This window comes from Hetaerina americana, unplaced genomic scaffold (assembly GCF_022747635.1).
Source record: "Hetaerina americana unplaced genomic scaffold, ioHetAmer1.1.p SCAF_2, whole genome shotgun sequence".
In the NCBI taxonomy this organism is placed as follows: Eukaryota; Metazoa; Arthropoda; class Insecta; order Odonata; family Calopterygidae; genus Hetaerina; species Hetaerina americana.
In genome coordinates, this window is record NW_027286763.1 from 27127199 (window position 1) to 27149471 (window position 22273).

The 22273-nt window shown below is 36.7% G+C and overlaps 1 protein-coding gene across 1 annotated transcript; it reads left to right on the forward strand.

The window, feature by feature from the left end:
* The first annotated feature begins 2613 nt into the window (after nt 1-2613).
* LOC139687991 (ATP-binding cassette sub-family B member 10, mitochondrial) lies at nt 2614-21310 on the forward strand. Its single transcript, XM_071585381.1, has 11 exons — nt 2614-3242; nt 3385-3585; nt 6897-7099; nt 9013-9123; nt 9397-9567; nt 11425-11656; nt 14088-14371; nt 16354-16608; nt 19245-19279; nt 20226-20335; nt 20810-21310. The coding sequence occupies exons 1-11, from the start codon at nt 2825-2827 to the stop codon at nt 20938-20940; spliced, it is 2151 nt and encodes a 716-aa protein (XP_071441482.1). The 5' UTR covers nt 2614-2824; the 3' UTR covers nt 20941-21310.
* The last annotated feature ends 963 nt before the right edge of the window (nt 21311-22273 follow it).

Sequence of the window (22273 nt, forward strand, 5' to 3'; positions counted from 1 at the left end):
GGATTACTTTGAAGGGGACAAAATAGCTAATCATGAATAAATAAATATTTTTTGGAAAAACACAAAAGTCACGATACCTTTTGAACAGACCTCGTACGTATACAGGGTCCGTATAATAAGTATCGGGACTGGTTCCAAAAATCAAAATTTATTGCAGCTATCATTACGATTTCTTAATAATCTTCAAAATACATTCCTCCTGCTTCGATACACTTAGTTAGGGGCGTCTGCCACTCGTCAAAAGCTCGCCGGAAGTCGATTTCCGGGATACTGTTGAGAGCTTTTGTCGACGCCGCTTGAACCGCCTCGATGGAGTCGAACCAATATCCTTTGAGCTCCTTTTGAGCTATCCTTTGAGGTAATAACGTTGTCGAGAAAATTTTCATCTTCCTGGACGCAGTCCTAAATTTCTTGCGAAATTTCCACCCGCGACAGTTTTTGTTCCTCGCTCAAGACTTTCGGCACCAGCTTCGCGCACACTTTCCTCATCGCAAGATCCTTTATTACAATGGTGTGGACGGTTTCGACTGAACGGCCGGTCTTCTCACTAATAAGGGCGATGGTAAAACGCCTGCCAGAGTCCAAAACGTTTTCACTTTGGCCACCTGAGCATCGGGTCGTGAGGTCCTCGGGCGTCCGACGCGGTGCTTGTCTTCGACGAGCTCCCGGCCTTCCTTTAACATTTTAAGCCACTCAAAAACTCTTGTGCGGCTTAAGGCATCATCCCCATAACCCTATTTATTGAGTTCAAGGGTCTCTGACGCGTATCTCCCAAGTTTAACGCAAAACTTCACAGCGTAGCGTTGCTCGACGGTGCGCTCCATGCTGGCGCGATGACTCCACAAACAGTCACACGTCACAAAAATTCACCTCCTGTCTCAACGCATGCCCGGAGGCGACTGAACTAAAGTGCGCCTGAGTGATGGGGACCCCTCTACCGAGCCGAGCGGTCGGATCCATCCACCGCTCCGTTGAGGCTACAGCGAAACAGTCACGATACTTATTGCACGGGCCCTGTATGTAGGCCTAAATACAGGCGTGACGATGGCATGAAACGCAAAAGCAAAGGACGCCATTTTGTCTTTGGACAAAAATGCTCCAAGGAGCCAAATGTACACCGCCTCGAGGGTTTTGAGTTATAATGGTGTGTCTGAGGAGGAAGGGAGGCAGTAATTGATGACAGTCATTAATGGAAATATAGTAGAGTGAGAAATTTTTGGGAACTGGTAGTGAGGCTGTTGCGGAAGAAGTTTCACAAGAGCCTTGGTGATTGTTTATACGGATCTTGAGGAGCGTGGTACATTGCCATGAGGTGGTACCGCGGGATGGGAGAAATGAAAAAAAGGAGTATTTAGATAAGAGCCTGGTGGGTTTCGTCGAATAAATTGACGGGTCGCTTAAAAGTGACGGAGGGACATTTAGGAAATTGCCGTTGTTTTGTGGATGGCCAGAAGGGGAAAGCGCCTTTGAGGGGATGTTCGAGAAACTAAATTCATTTGAAGTACATCGAGCAGATGGATAGGGCGTGCGAGTTAATGTCTTCGGAAGGTTCGTGCGTGTGAAAGTGACCTCGCGTATTACCCGTCATCCGTTCTCTGTCTTCTTACTACCATTGAAAAATATGATTGTGTCACCGAAATATTAATAAAACAAGATCGTGAGTGTCCTTTTTTGTGTCTTTTACGACTTCTAAGAAACTGCAGGAGATGCCGCGGCGGTAACTTTTAACGGAGTAATCCGTGAATGCATTACAATGCAACAATTTCAGAGCGTTTAAAATCATTCGCGCATCCCGGTCAAGGTGAATGATTTTTACTCTTTGAAATTGTTGCATTGTTATGGGCTTTTAGGTGTTTCATACTATAGCCACGCCTGCGAACAGACTTATACTCACATTTTTGAGCATTCTCGTGGGAAAATAAATATGTATGCATGTGTAGACATACACTTACACGCACACAAATATAAAATATAACACCAAATCTATTGAGGTTTCCAATGTGAATGTCTCCTAATTCGGTTCTAGCAATCGTTGCAGTAAGTGCCATTTTTGTTTCATTAATAGCTATATTATGAAATTAAATAAAATATCATATTAGATATTGTTAGTTCATAGGAGAAAAATTAAGGTAATTTTTTTTAATCTTCCAAAAAGGCATTGAAAAAATATTTATTATGAATTGCTCCTTTAAATCAACAAAGGAGAATTACGATTGAAGCATAATCGTGAGAATAATAAAATTCAACAGAGTCATATGAATTCGAGTCCAGAAAGCAAACTCACTTCTAAGTGGATCAGTCAGTGATCGCTTAATTTATTATAAATCTGCTTTCATATGCTGCGATTCCGGTTTCATCACATGTATTTTTCTTTCAATTAAAGATTTAAGGAGCGATTCTGCGTTTGAATAAAGTATAAGACTTGTGATTTTGTAATTATATAGTCCACCGCCATAAATAGGCTAGCAGGTGAAGTGTTTTGAATTATATATGGAGTCAAACTCGTACGAAAAGCATCTCATTCATAGTAGTACCCTTTGGTCACGTGACCGGAGCGCACAGTGGTCTCGGCGAAAAGCTATTGAAGCAGACGAAAAGCGAACAAAGGATGAGGCACGGGCGCATTTTGATCAAAATTTACGTGTACAAGTTCTGAGTTGGGGAATGTGTGATAAACTTTTCAATAATTCTACTATCAGTAATGATTGGTAAACTTTGTTGAGGAGGGTGCTGATTTAATAACTGACGATGTCTTGAATTTCTGGTCTATAGATGTTTCATATTCAAGGTATATACTGTCTCGACCGTGTAGTTCCAAACAAAGATGAATATTGCTCCCGGTTTATTTTGTAAGATATTAATAAAACCTTCTCTTCAACCATCTCAGTATTTCTATAAACCTGTTTCCTCTATTTCACGGGGAGAAGGCTCGCGTAAAATAATAAATTGGGGATATTCGCGTCGTAATGGTGTTGGTGATTTTAAATGTCACGACTATAAAGTTAGAAGCTATGCCACCCTTGCACGTAGGTCAGCTCTTCCCAACCTGTTCCGCAAGAAGTCTTGTTCAATCTCATTTCTTGAAAGCAAAGTTAGGGTTTTTTGTTTCGGTCGACAGCTCAGGCAAAGAATTGTGAAACAGTTGGTAAATAGTAGGGAGGCCTCACGAAATAACCAGGCCAAATATTCAGAAATTAGAAGGCTGTTGTGTTTAGCAAAGCCTGAAAAATGGCGAATAACGGGTAAGTTTAATGTTTTTATAAATACTTCCGTTTGTCTGAAAACCTAGAGGAGCCTATTTTTTATTTTCCAGTTAAATTGTTTATGTTGAAAACTTAGAACGGCTTGATTGAGATTTGAAAAAGTTTATTATTGATGTTACAGGGGCAATTTTATTCCTCATTGTATCCTCGTCTGTAACTATGGCTGTGCCGTTCGGCCTAGGAAAGGTCATTGACATAATATACACTTCTGAAGCTGGACTTATGAAAGAGAAACTTTACATGATAGCTGGAGCTTTGTTTGGTGTATTTATTATTGGAGGACTTTGTAATTTCGGAAGAGTATATCTAATGTCTATATCAGGTTGGTGTATAATTACGTTTTATTGATGTATGCAGCAGCATCTATTTGATGTATGCATGTTTTATGAACTTAAGTTGAAAGTTTCATGTGTTTAGTGTTTATTGCTATTTTCCTGAAAATTCAATACATTTGGAAGAATTATCTTTACATTCTTGCAGTTAGTCAAATCCTTAATTGTGCTGTATTTTTCATCTGCTAAATAGTTATCTGACATTCAATACTAATCCACCCTCCCCTGAACTAAAATTACCCTGTATGCTCTTCTGGTTTGATTTGGGTTTATGCAACACCCTTTTCACTTCTGATAGTTATTTACTTCGTCATCAAATCCTTATGTTTAATCTTATTTCTCGCATTATTATAATGTCTTCCACTTCATTCTCCTTCATATCTACAGTTCAATACACTATCATAAATCTTAGCTGTTTGGATATTTTACTGAGCAAGAATGACTAGACTAGAAAGATAAGTCTTCCTAGCATTTCTTCTTCGCATGCTGCAGTATAGTTATAAAAAACATTTCCAGCAGAAACAGCAGCGTTCCTTTTGGTATTTCAGTAAAAGTGTACACGTTTAAATCTCAATTTAATATAGTGATTGTAGCAACCTCATTCATTTCACTCTAATCATTAATTTTTAATTATTTTGTAGTGCAACTATATGAATTATTCAGATTTTTAAAAATATAGTGTTATACAAAAACAGTCAAAAGACAAAAATAGTGTAGGATTTGGTACTAAATGTTCTTGGTAGTGTTTTGGGCTATCTCTCTAGAAAAGTTAGCATTCATAGATGAGGGTAGAGCATGATTCATAATTAGCACTATATGGCGGTGAAATTCACCTGTAAGGAGAGTGGAGGGGGAGTATTCTCTTATTTCATGTGGTTTCCCAGGAAGATCTGGTTGGCTGGAAAAACCGCGAAGGCTCGGTGAAGCTTAGGGTGACAGGGGTGAGAGGCACTTAGTGGGTTCAAACCTAGGCCCACTGATCTGTGGCTGAATGCTCTCTGTTACCACATCCCTTGATAATTGAAAATCCTAATTAGCTTATTTTAGTGTTTAATGATATAAATCAAATGATATTATTTATTGTGATGAGGCTACCTATTAGATCTCTCAGAATTGCTCATGACAATGCACATAAAGACTTCTTAGAGTTGACATAAATTTTATTATTCTGTGTGTCATTTATTGTATCTTCTAGCTCTTTATTAAGTTAGCATTTGTTTTACAAGTTTATGATTGATGCTTGTTTTTTTTTGCCGTGGTTGACTCTGAAAAGGAGTCGGTAGTCATGGAACCCAGGCTGCTGACACCTTTGACATGTGGAGTTCTTCATGAGTAATTTTCCACAGAATGCTGTATCTAGGATCAGTGTCATTCATGACCATTTGGATGGTTGCTCTTTGGGTCTAATACGAGGATAAAGTCCTCCACTTTCTTCACTGTTTTAGTATCGTCCATGAGTGATGGTCTTCCACTTCTTGGATTGTCTGTGAGGGACAGCCATCATTTCATTGTGAATTTGAGGGCATAGTAACCTATCAAATGAAGGAACTTAATCACACTGCGAGTCTCTATATTCTCTGTGTTGCGAGTTACTTCAATTTACAACTTCCGGAAACAAAACAAATTGGTGCTGGCATTAATTTTGCTAGTTCATATAATGCCAATTTCTCTCTCAATGCTGTTCAAATTTTCCATTTCTTTGCATATATGTGAGCTTTCCATCCCTAGTTGCATAGTTAATCAAATTGTATGTTTCTTCTACCTATTCTATAGAAACTATAATTATTGATGTGACAGTAAGGATATTCTCCTTAAAAGCAAAAAGGAGCACTGGAATTGGCAGGGCATTTTCTACAATGTGTGATAAATTTTGCTGCAATTCACCCAGCAGTCTTGTAACCCAATTGTCATGACTTCATGAGTGAATTTGCCAGTATCCTACTTTGTGGGAACATCAATTCTGTAACAAAAAAATCATCCACTGAATAAGCTATGGCAAACCAATTCGATTGCATCTTTCCTTGATATACCCTTATTAGATTACTGGATTCCAAAATATGAAAACCATTACTTCTCATTTCTTCCCCTGGATTCTGTCTTGACCTGAAAATGACGAGTTTCCTTTTTGTTTTTTGTTGCAACACTATACTCATTAATGCCATTTAATAATAAGTGAAGGACTCATGTGATAAGAACTTATCAATTCAAGTAGTGGTAGGTAAAAGTAAAATTTATAATGAGCCCCAAGCATTGTAGTTGAAAACATTAGGCATGGACATGAGGGCCTTAAAATGTACTACTGCAGAACATGTTAAAGTTTCACTATTTTATAACAAATTTAGGACCAGTTGTTTGAATGTTATGGGTACGGTAACCTAGTGGGTAAATAATTGATCTATTTATATCTGAGGGATTGGGTTCCATCCCCATGTTATCCGAGGGTACCTTCAATTCACTAAAGCTATTGGTGTAAATATTTGGGAAATGGATCTCCTTGGGAAGCCAAAGTTAGCCCTGGGAAAATAAATGGGATTCCAACCTACTGTTAATGAGAGAAACAAACCATGCAGTGGTTAGCATTATGTTAAGTTCTATCCTCGTCTACAAAGCTAATGATTGTGTTAATTACTGTGGTTTTCAGTCATCAGATGATATTTGAAGGGTGTCATATTTCAGATATTACATGGTCCTATATCTGCTGGTACTATTTCTATTAATGTGGTCATTATTTCACTAACACTAGTGCGTATTACTTTTGAGGAAGTTTCAATCCCTGGTAAAAATTCCGGCTGTAATATGTAATAGGTTAAAGCGAGATCCAGTTAGATTTTGGAGAAAAGTAGTAGACTCAAGTAAGAATTCAGTATCTTCCTACAGAAAGAAATACTGTCATAATGGATCTAGCTGGATCTTGCTAGCTTTGGGAGGATGCTGCTTTAAATTTGCGATGGCCCTGTGCTTGAATCTAGCTGGAGGTATACTATTCACTGTATTCAGTGATGTGATATTGTCATACTAAATCTGAGTGGATCTTGCTGAATCCAGTTTTAATTTTCCTTATTAACAGTTATTTATAAATGCATTAATATTTTTATTTCTGTATAAATTTCTATGACTATATCATATTGAATATGTGTAATCCTGCTAGTCTAGTATTTTTACATGGTTTATAATTTGTTATATCATAGTAATTAATTTTATAGTGATTAATTTCATAGTAATTAATGTTATATTATTTAATGTTGTAGTAATTATAGATTTTGGTAAGTGTAGTAAGTCTTGATGATATTTTAACTTGCAGGCCAAAGAATAACTCAGGCTCTTAGAACAAAAGTGTTTTCTTCGATAATGAAGCAAGAAGTGGGATTTTTTGATACGAATAAAACTGGTGAATTGATCAATAGGCTATCTGCTGATACAGCTGTAGTCAGCCAGTCTGTAACAATGAACATATCTGATGGACTCCGTTCTTCTGTAATGGTCATTGCAGGAGTGTCAATGATGGCAAGTATTTTCACTAGCATAAACTGCTGAGATACTTTTAATTGGAATTGCCCATCAGAACAACTTTATCCTTCCAAATTTGAATAAAAATAATATTTATTTTGGTCTAAAGGTTTGGAGCATAGATCCTATATAGGACAAGTCATAATTATATATATTACATTCTGTTCACAGCTAACAAAATGGTTAGTGATGATGCAAGAGAATAATAATTCAAAACAGTATACAGTAGGATTGAAATTATATGTTGCTCATGATTTACAACATGAGAATTGATACATAGGTGGACAGTATTGACATAAATCAAAGTTTATGCACATGGGAGGGGGGGGTCATGATTTATCATTAATAAACTCTGAAATTATCTAGTAATTATTCTCAATGAGAAACATCTTTAAATCATTTTAAATTACATATTTTTTTCTTTATAAGCCTGTGGCAGCTAGTTGCTATAGCGCTGGCCCCATGGACGTAGGTCTGCCACATTTGTCCTGGTATATTGAATGTGACTATCCAATTCTGTTCCAGTCCGGTGTTTGTGGTATTGTGAATTTGTTTTGATATTCTGATAAATGCTGTTTGATGTATAATATTCATACGCACACGGTTATAGTTGGAGACCAAGGTCTGAAATATTGAGAGGGATGATGGTATGGTAGGTTTAGGGGCAGTGATGATTGGCTTTCTTTTGTGGTATGCAAATTTTTTTGAATGAGGGGATGAGCCCTATGAATAATGCCATAAATAATAAGGGAAGCCACAATACCATAATATAACAGTTTTAGCACATCCCTACTTACAGTGTTCTTAGAAGGAAGCATGCTGAGCTTAATTTTCCTGATTTGGCATTCATGTGAGGCTCCCACGTTCAACTCGTCTATAGGCATACTGAGGAATTTTATACTTACAACACAGAGCATGGCTTGGTTATCAAGTCATGTTTAAGGGGCTAATTTTAGAGGGGTTGAGAGAGAAATGGATGGCCTGGGATTTATAGTTATTTAGATTCAGACTTTTCCTTGCACCAATAGAATATTATCTTCATTGCTGAAGTACTGTTCTGTGTCAGCTCATCCATGAAATTAGCATTAATTAGAATGTTAGTGTCATCAGAGCCAAGTCTAATATGGATTTTCCATACTGTAGGCTAGAAAGGACTTACAAAGTTGAAGGTCTACCTATCAAATTGTTTAATATGCTTCCAAAATCTGTAAAGTCAGCCCACAATGTGGTGTTCCGCAGGGTGCTGCGTGATTGGCTTACCTCCATTCCGTTATACTCAATAGAGGAGTATTATGAGCTCGACTTTACTAGCCTAAAACTATAAGGCCTAGCGTGAGTAGAATATTAGGTGTATGTATGCAATTATTTTCAAATAAGTATTTTATGTGATTGTATATTGTGCTGTATACTATATTATCTATGAACAACTGTATGTTCCTAAATGACGACATCTACCATATGTGAAATTGATTATAAGATAATAATCTCAAGAAAGAAGATCCTAAGGCCAATAAAAATAATTAAGAAGAAACTCCTATACCGGTATTTCGGTCACACAGGTGACCATCAACGGGGAGAAAGAAAATATGAGTGAAATTCCTGCATATAAGTTTCATTAATGTCAAATGGAAGTGTAGATAGAATAGGTACATTAATAAGGTGCATGATAACACCACATTCAATGTGCTCTTCAGTTGCTTTTGCACCTTCATCATATAATTTCATTGGGGTGGCTCTTTCCTAAAATAGGTGCTTCCTTCAATCACTTCCGATCAATTAACTAAGTTAAGTGTTTAAATACTATGCTTCCTTGATAAATGTCTTATAATCAGTTTTAATCAAATACAATGCATTCTGTTGGTGATTAATAAAATTCAGGAGCATGTAATAACATTGCAATATTTTTTCAGTTCTACTTGTCGCCGCAGCTGGCCCTAGTTGGCCTGTCAATTGTACCACCAATGGCTGGTCTGGCTGTTGTGTATGGGCGATTTGTTAAGAACATAACTAAATCTGTGCAGGTCAGTACATGTTTATGGTAAGCTTGCTATTTTTGCTACAAAATATGAATATTCAAACAATTTATTGCCCAAAGTGCAAATCCTACAAATTTTTGAGGTAATTAGCCTTGAAATGAAAACTTATAAAATAAATGGAGATATTTTCACGGGAAATAGTTTAATTTACCCGGAATTTTTGATGGAATTTGTTGCAGCTCTATTGTGTCACTGTCTCACTTAGATAATTATTCTTATCTCATCAGTTTTCCTTATATATGTTTCCTGTTGAAATAGGACTCGCTGGCAGTGGCAACCCATGTGGCAGAGGAGCGGATAGCCAATGTGCGGACCGTGAAGTCCTTCAGTGGGGAACTTCATGAAATTGCAGCATATAAGAAAAAAACACTTGAAGTGCTGGAACTTGCATACAAAGAAGCCTTAGCTAGAGGAGTATTTTTTGGAATGGTATGCAGTTGATAAAATAGTAAATCTAATTGTGTAATCCAGAAATTCTAAAAAATGATCATTGTATGAAATTAGTATTTTGCCAAAGGTTATTTCAAATAATAGTTTCACATATTGTAATAACCAGTGACAGTAATCTTAGAAGTATGTGTCTGTGTGTGTATATGTGTATATGTATGTATATTCATATATATATAATTTATAATGTATATATATATATATAATTATATATATATATATATATATATATATATATATATATATATATATATATATATATATATAATATATAATTATATATATATACATAATTTTATATATATATATAATTTATATTACACATTCAAACACGAAATCCCGCCAAACGGCGAATAAATACTCATATATACAGAAACATATATAAGGAAAAGGGATAGGAACACGTATAAAGGACGAACACAATAGAGGTGGGGAAGGCGGAATCGAACGGATCACAAGAGTAAAAATATTTCCTCAACCGGGACTCGAACACCGGATCTTTCCACTTGCCGGGCGGATGCTCTTAACCACTTGAGCTATCGAGGATAGTCAATTTACCCTGAGATCCGTGGGTCTAATATGTCGCCAAGCGCCCCGATTCTTTCAGCCAAGAGATGGCGTCAAGGGGCTGTTTCACCCACCAAAGGAGAAATAGACAATACACAAGGAAAGGAATGGACAGTGGGTTAGAATTCATTCAACATCATACAGGAAAGGAACAGTGCGTTTCGTGGCACGCATAGCCAGAAGAAAGAGATGAGCCACATTGGCCAAATACACATTCAAACACGAAATCCCGCCAAACGGCGAATAAATACTCATATATACAGAAACATATATAAGGAAAAGGGATTGGAACACGTATAAAGGACGAACACAATAGAGGTGGGGAAGGCGGAATCGAACGGATCACAAGAGTAAAAATATTTCCTCAACCGGGACTCGAACACCGGATCTTTCCACTTGCCGGGCGGATGCTCTATTGTGTTCGTCCTTTATACGTGTTCCTATCCCTTTTCCTTATATATGTTTCTGTATATATGAGTATTTATTCGCCGTTTGGCGGGATTTCGTGTTTGAATGTGTATTTGGCCAATGTGGCTCATCTCTTTCTTCTGGCTATGCGTGCCACGAAACGCACTGTTCCTTTCCTGTATGATGTTGAATGAATTCTAACCCACTGTCCATTCCTTTCCTTGTGTATTGTCTATTTCTCCTTTGGTGGGTGAAACAGCCCCTTGACGCCATCTCTTGGCTGAAAGAATCGGGGCGCTTGGCGACATATTAGACCCACGGATCTCAGGGTAAATTGACTATCCTCGATAGCTCAAGTGGTTAAGAGCATCCGCCCGGCAAGTGGAAAGATCCGGTGTTCGAGTCCCGGTTGAGGAAATATTTTTACTCTTGTGATCCGTTCGATTCCGCCTTCCCCACCTCTATTGTGTTCGTCCTTTATACGTGTTCCTATCCCTTTTCCTTATATATGTTTCTGTATATATGAGTATATAATTTATATTATATATATATATATATATATATATATATATATATATATATATATATATATATATATATATATATATATATAATTTATAATATATATATATGTTGATCTGAATTTGCAATATGAAATATTCTTCTAATTATTTGTAAAAATGCACTTTATCCAAGAGATATCGAAATTTTATCTATATAGTTTGACTGAGGTAGCCTTGAAAAACAGCTGAAGTGAAAATGTGAGCAAGGATTTTTAAAAGTAGGATATTGCACTAAAGAATTTGATTAAAATTTCTCCTACCAATGTCATAATCCTTTGAAAATCATGCAATTAACTTTCAGACAGGATTGGGAGGAAATGTAATGATTCTCTCGGTGTTGTGCTATGGAGGTGGAATGGTGGCAGAAGAATCTCTCACTGTGGGACAGCTCTCTTCATTCCTGCTTTATGCTGCCTATGTTGGAATCTCAGTTGCTGGTATCTCATCCTTTTACTCGGAGGCCATGAGAGGGATTGGGGCCAGCACACGACTTTGGGATCTCATTGATCGTCAACCATTGATCCCATTAAAAGGTGAAAATTTCCTCATGAAATCTGTGCTTATCTGAAAATTTTTCTGAAAACAGTGGAAGCATATTGTTGCTGCCACATTTCATCGTACTGCATGGTAGTTCCCTGCATCTAAGTGTTTTATTTGTATTATTGGAATGCTCTGGGCAGGATATTTGTATGCATTAGCTGCAAATAATTGTGAAGGAGCAAGCTTCCATTATGAGACAATTAAATTATTATTTTCAAGTGATTATAAAAAGGGTCATTTTTATCAAGGCATCCAGCAGCCAACTTGACATGTCATGTACCGACTATATACTACTAATCATTACAGTTACATAAGTTAAATGACAATAATTTTTGTCAAATGATTCCAGGAAGTGGTTAGCATGTTCAACCTGGTGTGCGATTTCCTATGCATGCCCTGGTGGCGGTAGGGCACTACAAGATATTTCGTATTTGGTGGCATTTTCATGATGGAAAAATATTAATTTTTTACTTTATTTTTGTCTACACTATTCTATTTAATTGTTTTCATACAGATTTAAATTTAATATATCACATTCTCATGGATTACCGACAAAGCCCGGAAGCCAAAATTTCCATGTCAGGCCTTGTAACCCACCCGTGGGCACATCAAGTAATGTCATTTTTTCCGAGTAAGCAGTAGGTTGAAGGGCATCAAGTGGCACCAAAACATGAATTCCCAACTCAGACTGTCAGAGAATGTTAGATTTTGTGATTCTTAACTTTCAGATGAATAATATGTATCCTCAAGCCAGATCATCAAATGCTATTTCTGGCCATCCTTCAAATCCAAATGAATACACAGTGTTCATTTGGATTTGAAGGATATGGATTTACATACAAAGAGCAAACAAAAACTGGGTGACATAATATAGCTGCTAAATTCAGATAGAATAAAATTTGTGAAATGGACAGACAAGAGTCCTGTACTTATGCTGGCAACGTGCAACCTACAATTGTACTTTGGTTGACATTAACATGATCATTAGAAAACCAGATACCATTATTGGTTTCAATGCTGCCAAAAAAGGCATTGACATATCTGACCAAATGCCTTCATATTATACTTCCTTAAGGAAGATGATAAAGTGCTATAAAAAGATAGCAATTAAACTAACTTTATGGTACCGTGTTGGTAAATTCTTGGTGTATCCACAAAGAGTTGGGGAGTCTGAAAAACCTGAGCATTTTACTATATTATGAAGACATTATTTCCACTTTACTTGATCAACTTAGATTGCTGGTTCAACACAAGCACCAAAGAAAAAGCAACATTGTCTAAAGAAATGTGTAGGTGCGACTAGGGTAATGCAAAAAAGATGTAAAGAGTGCTATAACACAATTAGCAAAATAGACGGAAGGTTAGCAGCAATGAAAAACACTAAAAAGGTTAAAACTTATTGCGGTAATAAACCAGCATTATGCTTGGAATATTTTAATAAAACATGGAAATAGTTTACTTATTTTATATTTTTTGGAACACAAATGAAAAAGTTTATGTGATTTTCCTCTTTTATTACTGCCTGCCATATAAAATACATAAATATCCTCAGAAAAATGAGTGAATCCCAATACTGAGCTAATTTGACTTCTTTGTTTCTTAGTTTTGAAATTATTAGGCAAAAATACAAAATATAACAAGTTAATACAAAATATAACTATTTAACTGGCACGGAACACCTCAATATGCCTTCAAACATCTAATGCGGATCTTATTACGGTGTGACCCACCAATGGGTCACACCAACAGCAAAGCAGATAAAGGTGTGACCCTCTGGTGAATCACACTACCAGGGAAGCTGATACTAGTGTGACCCACTGGTGGGTCCTGCCAGGGTGAACGTGTCTGTAATTTCTGAAATCGTTAAGGTAACTTCTAGCAGTCTTCTAAAGATAAATGTGTCAATGGTGGTAGCATTTTTAAAAGGAAGATGCCATATAGTATAAATATTCAGGATATTGGATAAATTTGTTGTACTGCATAAATGTATACAATAGCTGCAATGATTAGCAGTCAATGTTTTCTTTTTCAACCATTTTCGGATGACATTGTGGCACAAAGAAGTATTTATCAGCTTTCTCTCTTTCTTCTTCAGCCCATAAGAAGGCATATTCTTTCATTGCACTGAAGTGGTATTTGGTGACAGGGACAGTCCCATTTGGAGTGATGAGGACAGGGGCAACACTGGGTCACTAGGCTTGAATGTTACCGAGGATTGTTCGAGGGTTATGACATTTAATTTTGCATAGGGATTTGCATCTGTCATAACATTACAAAATTATGAACAAAGATCAAAAAGTTCTGTTATGACTACAGTATGAAGTGATTATTTTGTGGCTTGAACATAAATGTTTAATGAATGAGTCTGTTGTGGTTAGTGGTTTGTGTGCTGTTCAGTTTTTAACATCATTATCATGTCAACAGAGGGGCTGAGGCCAGCTGCCACTCCAACTGGACGGATAGCTTTCAAAGACGTGTGGTTCCGCTATCCTTCACGCACAGAGCCTGTCTTCTGTGGCTTGGATCTCGAGGTTGAGGCAGGGACAATGTATGCGGTGGTTGGGGCCAGTGGGTCAGGGAAGAGCACCCTTGCTGCCCTCCTCCTTCGCCTCTATGACCCTGACAAGGGCATCATATCTTTGGATGGAGTCTCGATTTCTGACATTGACCCAGGTTGGCTTCGTTCCCACATGGCCTCTGTCAGTCAGGTGAGTTGGGTACTAAAAACCTCTTTTAACGTTTCCATGCATTCAGTTTGTATTACTTCACTCAGCAAGACAATTGTTCAGTCATATTTCAGCTCACACTTATGGAATATAAATGATGGGAAATTCTGTATTTTCAGCAATAACCCTAAACTAACTACATCCTGGCACTCTTTCCTTTTTTCTCCAGTTAAATGTTCTATAGTCTATTTTCTTGTACTCCTTCCCTTCTTCATTCTCTTTAATTTAACAATACACTTAGTTATCCCTAAATTGGGATCTAAATTTGTACGTGCTCCCGGGCATGTGAGTTGATTATACTATTATTAAATCCCATCGTAACTATAATATGATATCCATAAATATTACAGCATTTTCCAAGGGTAACCACATCTACAGTGGTGTTTAATACAGATGAAGTTACAATTAACCTTTATCTCCTGCATAACTATATTTTTCTCGCCTTGGTCATTCCTTTCTCCTAAATCCTTCTCAACTCTGTCACTCCCGTGTCTCCCTTTGCCTACTATTGCACTCTAATACCCCTGTATTATTAATTGTTTTCTTTTAGGTGCACTTGCAATCATTTTGTCTAACTGATCAAAAACACTCTTTACTTGTCATTTCAGATTGCCATTTTCCTCATTTTTAACATATTTTTCTCCACTTTTGCAACTTTAATTGACACATTTTTAATTTTATTAACTTTATAAAAAAAGACAATTCCAGGTGACTAAAAAAATAAAACAATGTATAAAATGTCTCTGTGAATTCCCTACAGAAAAATAATGCAAGTGGTAAAACTTCACCAATCTACCTTTTTGTGGCAATAGTTGCTACAAATTTTATTTTCTCAAACTTTTACACTTTGCATAAATCTAAATTTTTGAAATATAGCTGTTAAATATGAAGTGTGCATCATAATTTCCAAGTAAAATGCCTGGAAGCCAATCAAATTCATCATATTCATCCTGGGGTAATATGATATAACAGCTGATTCACCAACTGGCGTAAGATTCATGACAATGGTGTAAATAAACCTGAGATGTAGATGACATCAGTGCAACTCTCCATTTATTTCTTGTCAAAATTTGATCCTGTGCTTTTTTGGATTTAAATAATATATAGTAATGGTACAAGGTATTTGTCAATACTTAGCTGTGCAGAGAAGTTATCTATTCAATCCATTCAATCATAGAAGTGTTTGCATTAGATGATATTGTATTAGTGGTTAAATTAATCTGTCTGTTAAAGAATGTTTTATGAAGATAAAAACTAGGCAACAATTCAGTTCTGAGATCCACTGAATACCCATACTAAATACCTTAAAACCAAAAATAAAGTTGAAGTAATTCTATGGTGTGCTGGAAGAAAGCACAAAAAGTGCAGTGCCTTTCTGTGTCACTTGAAATTTATTGAAACAAAATTAGATGACCCCAAAGTACTTAGGGCACCAGGCACAGGTGAGGGTAAATGGTGCTACTGAGCAAGTTGGTCAGGAGAAATGACTGGGATGGAGCAGTGGCGTGGGCTCAGAAACAAGGAGGCTCCTCAACTAGCAGAAAAAGGAGGTTCTAACCACAAAGAGTGCCCACCTTGTGGCCTCAGTATAAACGGCCCCTCAGGCCCGCAGATTGTCAACCCCCCTTCACTCCATCCATTATGTCAGTTCCTTCTCTACCCTGCCTTCTCAACATTCCCACAACCCTTTATGTATAGAAGTCTTCAAAATTCCATTTTAACTCAGTATGCACATTCCATTTTAACTCAGTCACTACTCCTTCCTCCTTCAAATTTCTCCTGGCAGTCTTCTCTATTCCCCTACCATACCTGGGACTTCTTTCTTTGCTTTGCTTTTCATCCATTTCACTTTATCCATCCATCTCCACACCCTCTACTCTTGAAATATCCAAATATTTCTGCAGTAATTGATTATGAGATGGTCACTTGGTGCAGTTGGAATTGAAACATTATCTCATTTCCAGGAGCCAGTGCTCTTCTCTGGCACCATAAAGGAGAATATACTGTATGGTGTGGGCCACCATGGTGGGGTGGAGGGCAAAGAGGAGGGTTACCATAGCGATGTGGAACAGAGCGTGGAGGAGGCTGCTCGGGAGGCCAATGCCCTCGACTTCATAATGGCACTGCCTGAGCAGTTTGAGACGACGGTGGGGGAGCGAGGGGTGATGCTTTCCGGTGGGCAGAAGCAGAGGGTTGCCATAGCCAGGGCTATTATCAAGGTGAATCTGTTTTGGATGCTTGTGAATGTGGTGGGAGTGCTTTGAAGCAGTGAAGAGGATCCATTGGCTGAATTGCTTGTTGACTCCCTTATCGATGATTTCCTGACTGGTTTGTCGATATTCAAATTCAATTCAAGAGGAAAGCAGGTGCCATATCTGCTCAAGTACTGATCCCTATGTTTGTAAGATCATACACTATGTTTTCAAAAATGAAATACCGGGTTCGTCCGGAAAATAAGTGTACTGACTCCTGGGCTGGGCGCGCCGCTCCAGGCACGCCCAGCACTGCTCTGACGGGCTGCGATTGGAGGGGGGTATGTTGGCAAGCGATGCTGAAAAAGGCAGTTGGCTCTGAGCTGTGGTGTAGTGAGGAGCTCTGTTAACGCGAACCTCCACGCTCGACCCAACGTCACGGAACGCGATGCCAAAGTTTTTGGAGCAGCGTTATTCCATCAAATTTGTGGTAAAGCTTGGGAAATCGTCTACCGCAACTGTCGGTATGATTAACCAGGCTTACGGGGAGTCAGCCATGTCCAGAAACATGATCTTTCGGTGGCACAAGATGTTCGTGGAGGGCAGAGAAGAGGTCGACGACGAGTCTTCGAGAGGTTCCCGATGATGCCTTTGCGGGAGCGTTCCAGGAATGGGAACGCCGCTGGAACAAGTGTATCGACTCACAAGGGTCCTATTTTGAGGAATATTAGCTTAAGATATGTAAAAGTGTAATAAATTTTTTTTCCTGAGCTCAGTACACTTATTTTCCGGACGAACCCTGTATAGTCCTTTTTTCTTGCTGTATTTTTGGCATGTATTTGTGCTTATCCATTCATCAGGTAAATGAAGGATCATGCTGACATTGATGAAAACAGTTTTAAGTAATGCCACTCAAAATGTACTATTATTTTTGGGTTATTGTGCTAACATTTTTAGTGGGGGTGGACCAGAGGTAGTGTTACTGCCTGTGGAGCAAAAGGTCCAATCCCTGTGACTGGCAAAAATTTTTCTGCTTAGAAAAAATTTGTTTATGGTTTTTAGGAACGAGACAACCCCACATTAACAGAAAAACACAAAAATGGTATTTCGGAACGAGAAAAATTTCCGGTTGCAGTACTGTCATGTGGAAGGCAATAGGAAACCACTGCATTATTCTTCCTAGATTATGCAGCCTTGCCTTGCATTCAAATGAAGTAGAATGGAAAGATATGGGCTTCAATCCTAGGATTGAAATATTGATGATGATGATGCTATGATTATGAAAGTGATCCTTTGAAGGTTTTTCCTGTGTGATGATCTATTCTTCATGTTGAATGTAGACTGGATTCAGTATTAGATTGCCTTCTTTATTTTTACCTTATAACTCCAAATAATATCATCATTGCATTGGGCTGAATATTGTTTTGTTAATTTAAAGATCATCTGCCTAGCTCTTCATCTGGAAATCCCACAATTATAGTGGGTTTGGAGCCAATGTGCTGCAAGAAAAGCATTTTTAAATAATATGTCTACAAAGTGAAAAATTTCCAGTATAATCACAACATTTTTTATCTATGATTGAGCAATATTAAATGCTATAGATGGGTCTAACATTTTTTTCAGTTTCAAGTATTTACCTTTAATATTAAATTTCTTCTTGTATGTCAAAATGGAATAATAATATAGGAATCACAAAACAATTAAGGATATGAGTTTTTCTGCAAATACGAAATGATATTTTACTCAGATATGGACACCATTACTATTTTTGGTTTAGAAGTGTGGCATTCAAGAAAATCGACATATCTATGTAACCCTAATTTTAGTGAAATACTCTTTAAGGCTAAGACTAATAATCTCTTTGTCTACTTCTTGTGGTTACTATTGCATGTTTCTTGCTTCCATTTGCCAATGTTTCAAAGTTTGTTTACCATAAATGTCTGTGTTGTTATCCAAGGGAAAGTTCTAATTTTTGCTTAAATGTCATGACTATTGTATTATTTGTGGAGCAAATAGTATTTAGAACTTCATGCTTCTCATCTCTATTCAAACGTTATGGGTGAATAAATGGTATTTTTTCATAAATATTTTTCGAGATACACAATGGAGAAATTGAAATGCAACCAAGCTTTTTCAAAACTCAATATTGGCACATTTATTGAATGTAATTTAAATTTGTCTTGGAATGTTACAAATATGATTTGCGCGTTTTTATGTATTTATTTTAATATGCCCTGTCGCCCTATTAATATAGCAGCCTTCTTCTTGAGTGACTCCCTAGGGTAAACTTATGCAGTGTCAATAAAATGACTTTTTCAGAATTTTTCATTCCAATAAGCACATATTTAGTTTGCCCTCACCCATATTCTTATGAATGAAATGTTAATGGATTGGATAAAGTATGAACTACATTAGCTATTGATCTATTCAGTCAGAAGTGGGTGCCAATTTTTAACATCTATTCCATTTCTAGATTAAAACTAATCCAGGGAGTACACGGATAAAGAATTGGTATAATTGATATGTACCTGCCCTGAGGTTGTGATTATATTTCTTACCATAGTAGTGGAATACCTAAATCCTTGGAGAGATTTTACAAGAATGTATATTGCTCAGCCATTTTTATTGGTGCATAATAATAATAGCAATATTTTTCATTTTAGAACCCAAAGATTCTTCTTCTGGATGAAGCCACTAGGTTAGTACAACCCTTAATACCAGTTTATGCATTTATTGCACGTTTCCATGTGTCCATGGAATTACACCTTTTAAAAATAGAATATTTAAAGAAAACAAGTCATTTGCCATTCATCAGTTATTTAAACAAAAAACCCTAGGCATTTTAAGTCTAAGCGTTTTGTTGCAGACTCTGACATATTTTGCTTCCATTTTGGTGGAAACTTAATTTTTTCTGAATAAAGATAAAATGGATGATGTAAGTTGAATTTAAGTTTACTTTGCCCAGCTTCTCAAGAAATATGCATCTCATGCCCTCTATGTTTGGAACTGTTTCCTTTATTTCGTTTAATTTATTCTGGTAACCTCATCATGACTCACTTTTAATTGCATGAACCATTGTTTTTGGTCACTTTTGATCTCCTGCAAACTCTCAAGGAAATTAAGGAAGTGTCTTTAAAATAATATTTCTATTTTACATGTGGAATTCATTTAATGTTTTACTAGTTTGCAGTATAATGATCATTTCATGAATTGGGGTGATTGTGGTGCGATTGTCAGCTACCATCTCCCTTCCATCCTCCTAGTCACATCTTGTATGACCCTTACATATGGCAAAACCCTGTGAGGTGTGTGAGAGTTGAATATAATTGAGCAAAAGCTCTATGCTTTTTGAAATTTTCAAGATTTTGAGAGGCATGGTTATGTGGGAGAAGGATTTCTGACCCCATCAATATTTTGGTTAGAATTTGTACCAAGATTTTTTACCAAAAATGCTTTTAAAATCTGATCATGATAAAAGAGAGGAATGCTGTGTATTCAAGAATTACTGGAAATTTTCTTTGTAACCTAATGGCCTGGATTAAATTCTAATAGGAGATAGACAAGAGTAATGAGCAGTGTTGAAATTGTAGACACGAGTTGTGTTACTTATAGTACATGACTATTTGATTCATTGTTTCTTTCAGTGCCTTGGATTCAGAGAGTGAGCACTTGGTTCAGGAGGCTTTGGAGAGAATAATGAAGGGACGGACTGTTTTGACAATAGCACATCGACTGTCCACAATTCGAAATGCAGGTGAGGCACAATCACATATGCTCCAAGCATGTGATGTTGTTACATTAGTAAATGATAATAGGTCACCATAGAAACATATTAGCGATTTTTACATGGGCTTACCCTGCCCATTTAGATGATGTATCAATAAATACTCATATTTCATAAAAATATAGAAATAGCTCCTTGGAAACCACACAAAGCTAATAATAATTTCTCCATGTATTCAAGTGACCATGATCTAGTTATGCATGAACGTCAAAGAAGTGCTTAATACAGCTTTTTAGCATTTGCTTGCATAAGAAATGAGGTTATTAGTTTCATATTGTTCTCTTAAATAGTTCCCATTCCAAACGTCAGCACAGTGCATAATTTGAATGCCTAAATGAAACAAGTTGCCAGAATCCATTCATGTCAATAATCTTGTGATAAAAATCATTCATTTTCTGTGTTACCGTTTTCACATCCATCTCATACTGCATTATTGCTCTCCAGATTTGATTGCTGTGCTAGAAAATGGACGAATAGCTGAGAAGGGGTCGTATGCCGAATTGATGGCCATTAAGGATGGTTTGTTCAAGAAGCTAGTGAAGCATCAGTCTTTTTTTGAAGGAAGTGGCTTTTAGGGTTTAGGTGTTATTTTTTTGCTTAAAGCACAAAGATAATGTGTGTTTGTATATGAATATTGAGTATGACTACAAATATTTTATATTACAATGCAAGATGATCGCTGCATACTGTTTAAAAGAGTGAATAAAACAAAACTTGATAGAAGGTCCAATTGAGAACAATTTTTGCAAGAGTTTTGAGAAAATTTTATTTTGGCATAATCATTGTGTACACTTGTTGAGTATTTTACCTTTTTTTAGAAAAAATTTTTTAAAATATTTCACACGGGTGGGAATGCCATTCTGTATGTCCTGTATTGGGTGTTTGCCGCCATTTGGTGTACCAGAAGTGTGCAAAATGTTGTGAGTGTTTAAATATATATATTGTCATGGCTGTTATGAAAAAATCTTTTAAGTGTTTCTTTTCTTACCCAATAACCCTTTATATGGATGTTTTCCTAGGTGTTCTTTTTAATGCAAAATGGGAATTAAAAAATCTTTTCTCCCTGTGGCTTAGCTTTTTCCGAGATGTCAAGGAAGTGATTCCATGTATCCTTAGTATTTTGGTGTTTGCTATTGCCCTCAAAATTTGCAAATTGACTCTAGCTGCCATTTTAAGCGATTATAGCCCCTTTCTTAAAACAACTAAGCTTCTTATTTTGGACTACATTTATGGAAAGCTTAGCATTTACTGCTCTGTGGGCACTAATTCCTTCAATAGTTTCTATAATTAAGATGTTTTGGGTATATTTGTTGCTAAGAAATCAATAATATTATCACCCCTATTTGTTGAATTAACAAGTTGATGCATGGAGTCCAAGATAAAGGAATGTAGTGGCAACTTGCAGATATCTTTATCTTTACCTCTTGTTTTAGAACTATATGGGCTCCAATCAATGGCTGAGACATTGTTCTAGTAATAATGTTTCAATTGTTGTTTTGAGATGAGACACTTTTGAATTGCTAATTGGCCCCTAGTATTGAATTACCTTTGTCGTCCGGTGAACTTTAAAATGCACGTACAGAAATTCTTCTGTATTCAGTAATTTTAATTGAGCACCATACTTTTTCCCAGCCATTACATGGAATTATCTCAGGCCTGCTGTTGCAAGAATTTTTAACTGATAAAAAGAAATTACCCCTGATTTTATATACTCCGTCATTTCTGTAAATGGAAAAGTGTTTTGGGAAAATTTCATCGTCAGCGATATCAGTTGATAAGCAGCTTTCTGTTCTAATAGTAATGTATGTGCCTGTCCTTTTTATAAGGTTTATAATACTCTGCAACTTTGTTTTGTAAACTTTGGTAATTAACCACTAAGACAAATAATGTTTCATATACATTACAGTT

Excerpts from the sequence above, each read along its gene's own strand:
- LOC139687991 (XM_071585381.1), top strand. The coding sequence starts at position 2,825 with ATGAATATTGCTCCCGGTTTATTTTGTAAGATATTAATAAAACCTTCT. Across the intron at positions 14,372-16,353 it reads ACATGGCCTCTGTCAGTCAG|GAGCCAGTGCTCTTCTCTGG; the intron begins GTGAGTTGGGTA and ends TCTCATTTCCAG. Across the intron at positions 20,336-20,809 it reads GTCCACAATTCGAAATGCAG|ATTTGATTGCTGTGCTAGAA; the intron begins GTGAGGCACAAT and ends ATTGCTCTCCAG.